We start from the raw sequence: 9,593 nt of genomic DNA, 5'->3' as shown, positions 1-9,593 counted from the left end.
AGCCCCCCGCGCCGGGGGCCTGGGGACCGTGCCGCGCACGGCTGGCGTGGAGGCAGGGCTCGCGAGACGGACTCGGGGCGTCCAGGCCCGGCGCCTGCAGAGCCATGGTCCCCCCTTGGTAGCGGGGGTATCGGGGGCAGATGCAATACGAAACAGCGACGGGAGCGAAGGGCGAAGTCTGCTGCAGGGGATGCGGACGGCGCGTGCCGGCCCTCGGACGAGCGGGTGCAAGGAGTCGGCGGACGCCGCCCGGTGAAACCCGGCCCGGAGGCGAGGCGGCCCAGGAGGAGGAATCCAGAGCTGTCGTCTGGCGCTCGCCGAGCGCTTTGCAGCAGACAAATCGCTCTAGGGCTTTCCTGCCGTCAAAATACAAGCCGGCGTTTCCCGAGGGGCGCCTCGAGCCTAATGAGGGATGCCCTGGCTCCATCTCGAGACCAAGAAAGCTGGGACCCGGCGCTGTAACTGGTTTAGCCTCCCAGCGACCAGCGGGGAACGTTTTAGGCCACCAGGAAAAATAGCTTCGGCCCCGCAGCCATTTTCTTGAGAGCCTGGTTATGAGAAAAGCCTCTAGAGGAGCCGAGAGCCAGGTTTGGCCCTTTCAGGCACAAGTCGCCTGGTTTTTATTCCCACTTTCCTAGGAGGGGGCTGGGCGCTGGGCTCTTCCCCGGCTCTGCCTGACTTCTTCTCTTGCCCCGCTGCTTTGTGCCTCGGTTTCCCCGTCTGCCGAAGGATTGGGGACGTCGTAATGTTTGGTCAGTTGTTAAAGCACTTTCTGGCTGGGAGGCTGCTCCGAAGAGTGAGGTGTTAGCTGGTGCCTTGCCAAATGTTCCCATCGGTGTGTGCGACTGGTGGGCCGGGATGCGAGCCAGGCTGTTAATCCCTGCTGAGCACGCACACAAGGTGCTCAAGACTGAAGCTTTGAAATGTGTGTCACCCTCTTATGACGCTGGTGACCAACTGTTGGGAGCCTGGCTGGAAAGCCCTGCTTAGGGGCAGGTACGAGGCCCTATGCACGGTACTTCAAGGTCTAGGGTTTGTTGTGGCTGGTCCCAGTGATGCTGCTGGTCCTGGCTGGAGAGAGCAAATGGCACCAGAGGGAAAGGTCTGGTAGGTGGCAGTGAGCCGGGATTCCCAGCTTTCCGGGCACAGTGCTGTCCTAGGGCTTAATTGCACTGCTCGTGCATGCATAAATTGCAGGAGGCCGTCAGAGCCTAAACCAGGCCAGGCCCTTTGCTGTCATAGGTCTTAATTGCGCTGCTCGTGCATGCACAAATTGCAAGAGGCCATCAGAGCCTAAACAGCCAATAGTCAAAACTGACCAGGCAGGGAGGGCAGGTTGGGAAATATAGGAGAGAAGGAGAGCGACTAACTCAAGGTCAGTGAAAACCAGGGGCAGAACCCAGTTGTCTTCCAGCCCATCTCCCAGGATATTCATTCCCACACTGTGCAGGCCAAGCTGTGGGGTGTTCTGCACTAGTGCAAATCACAGGACTGGCACACGCCTATAGAGGGAACACAGTGACACGGGTTACTGCGTTCCTTCGAGCAAAAGCTATTGCCATAGCCCCCGACCGCTCCAATCAGGGCACTGGACTCCCCTGAGCTGAGTGTTGTGCAAACAAGTTGAGACACTTGTGCTGGCAAACAAGAATCGGGTGAAAGGATGTGCTGGAGGAGAAGCGATTTAGGACTGGGAAAGACAGGGTAGTTCTTGTAATGGCAGTGTGGGATCTTTACCATCATGATGCAGGCACCTCTTGGTGCTGGGCTTCCATAGCATTCAACCCCTGCTTTGAAAACTCCCCAAATCATTAAGGTGGCTTAAAAATCATGAGCTTTAATGGGGAAAAAGGGCTGGGTTTTTATTTGCCTCTGGCTTTGCAAGCCTTCAGCATTCCTTGCTCTCCATCCATGAGAGAGAGAAAGCTTCCCTTCTCTTGGAAAATATTAGCAGAGATTTTTGTCTAGTCTCTGGATTCTCAGAGCTGGGACTTTGAGGTTGTTTGGAGCTGCACTGGAGGATCAGATCGCGGCTTTCTGCCTGTACCATTTCCTGAGGACTGAACTCGTAGGAAAAGAACAGCTTAGGGTCAAATGGTATCTTTAGATGAAAGAGTGCAGCTTGCTTTATTTCTGGGGTCTCAGCGCCATGGGGCATGCAAGCGCCAGGGAGGGAGAAGATCTCTCTAATCCATGGGATGGTACCAGCCAAGGAGAAAGTGGCCATCAGTGCATTTCAGGCTGGAAAGCAGAGGAAGACTGTGTAGTGTTAGAGCAGTCGGGATCTGTGACATGCTTCCAGCTGGGGCAGCAGGGGCAAGACCTGACCTGCCTTTGGGAAGGAGCCAGGTGTGTCTATGAAAGGGATTATATGGTGCAGTGCCTGCGGAAACGAGAGCCAGGCTCTGTCCCAACAGCACCCAGCTCACCCCACACTCCTGCTGTTTCAAGAGTAGGTCAGTGCAGAAGACTTCCAGCCAGGTCATTATCAAGGAGAAAATCCTGCCCTGGCCTGCCAAAGCTTTATCCACCTGATCAGTGCTTCCCCCCACAAGCAGCTTGGATTAGAACCTTCTCCGGGCCCAGTTTTAATTCCTTCTTCAATTAAAATAATTGTTTTGAATGGGATTTTTGGAAGGCTGCGATCACTGGCGTATCCAGGGAAACCCAAGGATATGAGTTTTCCCAGTCCGGCTTTGGGGTGACTGTATTATCTAGGGCAAAGCTGCACTGTTCGTGCAGAAATGAGTTCTGTGGTGTCAAACCAAGCCGTAGGGCCAAACAGGGAGGTGTTGAAAAGGAAGTCCTGTGACCTGAGGTTAGCTAAGAATACCCTTATTCCATTCCCCACTCCCATGGCAATACACACACATGCACAACCCAGCACCAGAGAGCTCAGACTCTTATTGAGGATCTTCTGGCTCCGCTGTGTGCAGTATGGCTAAAAAATACCTCTCCAGCTTGGAAGCCTTTTTTAGCATGGGTGTGAGCAGTTAGACACTCATGTTGTATGAACCAGCTAAAGCAAGCCCCATGGACAGTCAAAGCTTTGCTGCTACATTGATACCTGTGGGCTGTGCTGGGGAAAGCTGGGCTTCAGATTGGAATCATGCAATTGTCAGCAGCCTCCAGGCTGGGTGAGCTGGGCCAGGAAGGCGATTCCTCTCCCCTTCACACTCAGCCTGTGCATGGTGTCCTCTCTTCCAGAGCCGCCCAGTACGCCTGCACCCTGCTGGGCTACACGATGCAGAAGAATGGGGCAGGCGCCGAGCTCCTGGCCAGAATCAAGCAGCTGGAAGCTCATATGAGCCTGGGACGCAAGCGTGAGTGACCCAGGCTCTCCAGCAGGATGTGGCGGGGGGCTCCGAGGGCTCTTGTCGTGGCAGTGGCTGGGCGTAGGAGGTGCGGTCAGCCCCCTGTTCTCCTCTCGGGCTTAGTGCAGGTCGTGGTAACCTGGCACTGACAGGGCTGCAGCCTTGTAGCAGAGCAGGAGGGGTGTGAATGCTACTCCAGGGTCACACAATGTGCAAGCAATAGTGTAAAGGGGGGACGGGGGGTGGAGGGTAGGGATTTGGGCAGCAGCCCTGGGTGCAGACTCTAGAAGGGTGGCAGTATGGCCATCTCCCCCCAGGGGTCTTTGCTACAGCAGAGGTAGCACAGCCATAGCTGGGCAGGCACAGCTTCCGCACCAGTAGTCTGTCTGTGGTGGGAAAGGGGTGGAATAAGGCACTCCTACCCCACGACACTTTGCCACGAGAGAGGCAGCCCTGTGCCCAGCGTGGGTGGGCCGTCGGTGTACCAGGTGACGCGGTGGCACCTGCCTTTGCAGTGTTCCGGCTAGGCAATTCGGCCGAGGCGCTGGAGGCGGCCAAGCGTGCCATCCACCTGTCGGACATGGTGCTGCGCTTCTGCATCACTGTGGCCCACCTCAACCGAGCCATGTACTTTGCCTGCGACAACGTCCTGTGGGCTGGCAAGACAGGCCTCGTCCCCCACGCAGACCAGGAGAAGTGGAGCCAACGCTCCTTCAGGTGAGGTCCCATCTGCCCCTCCGGGGCAAGGAGGGTGCATTTCCTGCCAGTGCTGTGGCCTGGTCAGTGAGTGCTGCTCAAGACTTCCTCAAAGGGTCAACGGGCTCCTCTCTCTGGGCTGGCCCCAGCCAGGTGTCAGGCAGAGGGAATCTGTGTTATACAGTGGGCTGTGCTGCTTTTAGCAGCAAAGCAAAACTGCTGTATCCTGCTAGATGGGTGTTGGCCCGCATGGACTCTAGTAATGCCCCATCTTGGCAGTTCCCAGCCCCCCGGGGAGCTGGCTCTGGGCGTCCTGTCTATGTGATGTTCTAGGGGCCAGAGGAATGGCGTGGGGCCAGTCCACAGCCGGTTGCCAGCATGACCCAACATGGTGGATCTGGCTATGTGCTGGCCCCGGGGGGACCACAGCAGCCAACATCCTGCTGCTGTAAAGGCTGTTGATCTATGCTCAAGAGATCCCAGGCAAAGGCCACACCCCACCACTGCAGAAGAAGGCAAAACCGTACCAATCTGACCGGGGGGAAATTCCTTTCTGATCCCAAATGTGGAGTCAGTCTGACCCTGAGCAGAGGGGAAAACCCTCTAGCCAGCACCCTCCAGGGTTGAAGCTCAACAGGAGCAGTGGCACAGCCCAGTCCCCATCGCCAGTGCTGACACCCAGTGCCTCTGAGAGACATGTAGCAGGAAAGGGCAGGGGGAATCAGCATCTTCTGGGCGTGAGTCTGCAATTAGTGAGGTTTCACTGCTCCCCTTTGATAAGAGTGGGGCCTTGATGGAACAGCAGGCAGTCACTGTGAAAATCCCCTTCTCAGGTCTGGCACATGTCTCCTGTCCCTCCTGCCTTCCAGGTATTACCTCTTTGCACTCATCATGAACCTGAGCCGGGACGCCTACGAGATCCGCCTGCTGATGGAGCGTGAGGCCAGTGGGAAGCGCCCAAAAGGCACTGAGAACGGGCATCAGGCGCAGGTAGACAACGGGCTGCAGCACCTGGCTCTGCGGCTCCGCATCCAGCTGCGCCTGCTGGGCCACGTGCTGAGGAGTAACCCCCCGCTGCTGCTGGACCTGGTGAAGAACGCCTGCGATATCTTTATCCCGCTGGACAAGCTGGGGCTCTACAAAACCAGCCCAGGCTTCGTGGGGCTGTGCGGCCTCACCTCCTCCATCCTGTCCATCCTCACCATCGTGCACCCCTGGCTCAAGCTGAAGCCATAGTGGGGAGCTTCAGCTGGCTCAGGACATGAGACTGTGCCACCTTCCTCCTCTCCATCCTTGGTTGGAAGCCAGCACCGATATCGGTAACCCCAGGTTGTTCCCTGCCACAGCTCTTGGGTGGGTGGGAAGCACTGATTTGATGGGGGGGCATCAGTCCTGTGGTGTACGGACCTGCCAATCTGACCTCTGTTCCTGGAAGTCCTTTCTCCGAGCCTTAAAGGACTGGGAATCCCAGGAGTCAGGGGCTCAGGGCTGGAGGCATCAAGGATTCCCCTCTTAATCAGCTGTGAAGCTCTGGTTTCTTAGATATGACCCATGACTGGGACAACCTTGTCCTGCTTGGAGGGGCAGGTGAGAACGAGACAGGTGGCAATTCCAGATAACCTGGCTAGTCTTCATGTGTGTTGCTGAAGCCTCGGGACTATTCCCTTTAAGGCTGCCCCAGCTTGGACCTCTCTGCTGTGTTGCGGGGATGTCCCGCTCTCCTGGCTGTGCCTTTTCACTTAGGTTGGATGGTAGGAGTAGGAGATCATTTCTCTCCCTCCCTCTCTGTTATTTTCTCCCATGTGGGTTTCCCCACCTTGTTAGAGAGCACTTAAGGATGCTACAGAGTCCCGTGATCTGTGAAACTGGCCAGACCTGCTCTCTACCAGCCCTGGGTATGGACTGCCAGAAGAGGTCGCGTCTGAGTGCAGGTTCTCTTCCTGCCTTTGCCCTGAACGATCGTACACCTTTCACTTCTCCGTGCCTCCGTTTTCCCATCTGTGAAGTGGGGATTATACAGCCCTGTGCTTCCAAGCCTCTGCTGCTGCTCGGGCAATCCACTAGACACCCCTGACCTTCATCCCCATAATGGTTTCTTCGTTGAATTTGTAATAAGCCAGAGAGGAAGAGAAAACCAGTGGTTTCATATTGGATCCTGAACAGTTGGGAACAGAACCCAGGAGTCCCGACTCCCAGCCCTGTCACTGTTAAGCCATACTTCCCACTGTCTTTGCGTCCTGACTCTGTGGGTCACTGGATCTTTGGGCTTCCCTGTCTGCAGATCCTGCTCCCCTCAGCAAAGTGATTGTTTTTAACAGTTCAGAGTTGCTCAAAGGCAGGGATTCTTAGCTGACAATGCTGCCACTGCCGTGCAAGATTGAAGAGACCTCCGCTCCTTCTCTCAGAGCTGTGTTAGCTCCTGCTTCACGAAGAACAAGATTGTTGTACTGATGAAGTAAAGACGGTCATAAAGAAGCAGAGATCCCCAGCAGTCTGTTTTCAGCTGTCACCAATCTTCATGACATAGTCTTCCTTTCCCCATAGCTCTGGGCAGCTTCTGAGCAGAACCCAAGAGGTTGGTGGCCGTATTGTCCTCCATTTGCTGCTTTGGTGGGATCCCAGCTGGGACAAAGCTGAGAGCAACCATCAGCTCTTTGGGAGAAGTCTGGCGATTCACAGCCATGTCCCCTGTTGTCCCTCTGATAGCAGCAACGATCACGTGAAGATCGGTTTGGGCTTCAGGCTTCCAGTCGGGTTGGCGCAGCTGCCAGGAAAATGAAGATGCTGAACTGTCGGGAGTGTGAGTCTTGCCTCTGTAGGTATCTATGCCCTACACACAGGGGTGGGTGACTGTTTCAGTCTGACAGTGTTTGCGCTCTCCCCCACAGGTGCCCATCAACCAGAGTCACGTCCCTGTTAAATGCCACGGGGACTGAATCAGACTGCATTTTGGGGGAAGGATAGAGTTGGTTGTGTGTCATTTTGAAACGGTTGAGGGTTACCTAGAGAAAAGTTATTCTCATCAATTGTGGTGCATCCATCTGAGGATGTTCTTGAACAGATCCCTAATGTCTTGATGCACTCTGCCCTTCACAGACATGAGGGCCTCCGGGCTTTCAGCTGTAGGCTGTGAAGCAGTCCAGGGAGAGACTTCAATCCTTCAGAAGATGCTACAACAAAGCATTCAGCCCATTAATTCTCTCATCCGCCATCAGCGAACTCAGCTGCCCGTGGCTGCTTTCTCCTGCTAACACCCCGGTTTTGATTGTTAGAGAGCAAAGCCATTTGGTTGTCAGAAGTCTGGAACGTACTGTGGGCAGCTGTGACACGTGTCTTCCACCGTCCCTGTCTGGTCACTGTAAATACTGTACAATTCACTTGTAAATAGGCATCAACTGCTAGCAGAAAGTCCTGTGGCAGCTCTCAGGCTGACACATTAAAAAGCGAAGCTGCTGATGCTTTCCAGTCATCCTGTGTCTTCATTCCCAGATGATGTTGGCTCCGGGGAAGTCGGTCAGTGAAGTCCAGCCTGCAGTTACCAAAGAGAAGGAGGTTTAGGACTGGAACGAGGGAAGGTTTGTTGAGAGCACACAGCTGAGTGCAAATGAAATTCCCCATTGCCTGGGGTGGACTTCTTGGGCTAACTGCTGTACAGTATTGCAATGGTTGAGGCCTGCAGCCCAAGGAGGGCTGGTGGGAGAGTGAAGCTGGTGTGATGGTGAAGCTGATGTACAGCTCAGTCCATGCAGCAGAGTCAGAGCCCTTGAGGAGGAGTAGGATGCCAGCTCCAAGCTCTATACCCTGCTCTCCTCCATGTCCTGCCTTTGTATAGTCGATGCCCTTTGTGCACATGGAATCATAGAAAATGAGGGCTAAAAAGGACGTCGGGAGGTCACGTCTAGTCCACCCCTGCTCAAAGCAGGACCAGCCACAACTAGATCATCCCAGCCAAGGCTTTCTCAAGCTGGGTCTTAAAAACCTCCAAGAATGGAGACTCCACCACCTCTCTGGATAGCTTGTTCCAGTGCTTCACCACCCTCCTGGTGAGAGAGTTTTTCCTAATATCCACTTTAAACTTCCCTCGCTGCAATGTGAGACTATTGCTCCTTGTTCTGTCACCTGCCACCACTGAGAACAGTTTTTGCATTGCTTCTTAAAGTAAAATCATAGAGAAATGGGGCTGGAAGGGACCTCCAGAGGTCACATCTAGTCCCACCCCCGGCCTGAGGCAGGATCAGCCGTCTGCAGACCATTCTATGCAAATCCATCATCTCAACTTTCTAAAACCTAGCCAACCCTAACACCACACAAGACATCATACCCACTTGCCACATCATGCACATCTGCTGCAGATAAAATAGAGGAAGGGGTTCTGCATTTGTCCGGGGTGGAGGCTAAAATACAACCCTTAAGATCCTACGGTTCTATGAGATGCTTCTCAAGAGGAAACTTTGGTGTTGCCTCCAAGGTCCTATCAGATCCAGTTTGAATACTCACGCAGCACAGCTGCTCAGTGAGTATAAGCTTCAAGTAGCCTTTATTCATATGGGCAGCCAGGTGATCAGAGTGGATTTTGGTTTTCTTTGATTTAAAAAAAATCCCCAATTTTCAGTTAAAAAACAGTAACCCCAAATCCTAATTTTTCCATGATTTAAATGAAACAGCATAGATAGATAGATAGTGGTGTTTCATTTTAATCACGGAAGAATGTGGATTTGGGGTTAGTTTTTTTAACCTAAAATTGGAGATTTTTTTTTAATCGGAGAAAACCAGGATCCCTGGTGATCACTGTTCAGCCTGCCTGACAACATGGGTACCACAGGGTTAAACACATACCCAAATTATATTTCTCTTGTGCTCTATACATTTAAAGTGCGTAGCTCAAGGCTGCTTTGTTGCCTGTGATGACTTGCTGATGAACAATCTTTATAATGAGCCCTTGTGTCTCCTGCACCTGGTTTTAGTTGCATGGTCTCACATGCTTTCCTCATGGGCAGTCATCTTGGAGGCCACCCAGCTTTCCAATTCGCTAATTTGGTGAACTTATGCAGGTGCAGCATCCCCCACGCACGGATCCGGTTGGGTTTGGCCATGCTGTCCTGTCTGCTGTTATCTGTGGTCGCAGCTTGTACTGGTTTCAGGCATCTGAGGGTTTACCTAAAGAAAAGTTATTCTCATCAATTGTGATGCATCCACCTGAGGATGTTCTTGAGCACATCTCTGATGTCCTGACGCATTCTGCCCTTCACAGATGTGAGGACCTCCAGGTTTTTAACTGTAGGCCATGTAGCATTTTAGGGAGAGACTTTATTCCTTTGAAAGATCCCGCAATGAAGGATCAGCTTGGTATTAACTAGATCCTTAGTGATACGGTAGAGTTGGATGGGATTCAGTGAATCCCTGTCTGTAGCAGTGGATGGGACCTAGCCTTTGGGGTTTGCACTTTGCCTCTTACAAACTGGTTCAGATCCAGATCATATTGGTTTCACAGACCCAGGAGCACTTGTTCCTCAGGTCCAGCCTCGCTCTAGGAGGACATTTCTGGGTCCAGGCCGTCTCCATCCTTTGATTTATGAGCAAATC

The 9,593-nt window shown here is 53.5% G+C and overlaps 1 protein-coding gene across 6 annotated transcripts in view; it reads left to right on the top strand.

Annotated features, from left to right (window-relative positions):
• The window catches only part of PEX11B (peroxisomal biogenesis factor 11 beta), a 7,860-nt gene extending 389 nt beyond the window's left edge, over window positions 1-7,471 (top strand). The window contains exons 2-6 of one of the 6 annotated variants that reach the window (XR_003096207.1): window positions 3,208-3,323; window positions 3,830-4,031; window positions 4,880-6,585; window positions 6,717-6,810; window positions 7,107-7,471. Coding sequence is in view for 1 of the 6 variants with exons in the window: in XM_006033494.3 (XP_006033556.1) it covers window positions 3,208-3,323; window positions 3,830-4,031; window positions 4,880-5,246 (685 nt within the window). In the remaining 5 variants the exon portion in view is untranslated. Of the gene's footprint in view, window positions 1-3,207; window positions 3,324-3,829; window positions 4,032-4,879 lie in introns of all 6 variants that reach the window. The other 5 variants (XR_003096206.1, XR_003096203.1, XR_003096205.1 and 2 more) reach the window with 5 other exon arrangements.
• The last annotated feature ends 2,122 nt before the right edge of the window (window positions 7,472-9,593 follow it).

This window comes from Alligator sinensis, unplaced genomic scaffold (genome assembly GCF_000455745.1).
Source record: "Alligator sinensis unplaced genomic scaffold, ASM45574v1 scaffold735_1, whole genome shotgun sequence".
Lineage (NCBI taxonomy): Eukaryota > Metazoa > Chordata > Crocodylia > Alligatoridae > Alligator > Alligator sinensis.
Note: the sequence above shows the minus strand (reverse complement) of the source record. Positions and strands in the feature narration are given on the sequence as shown.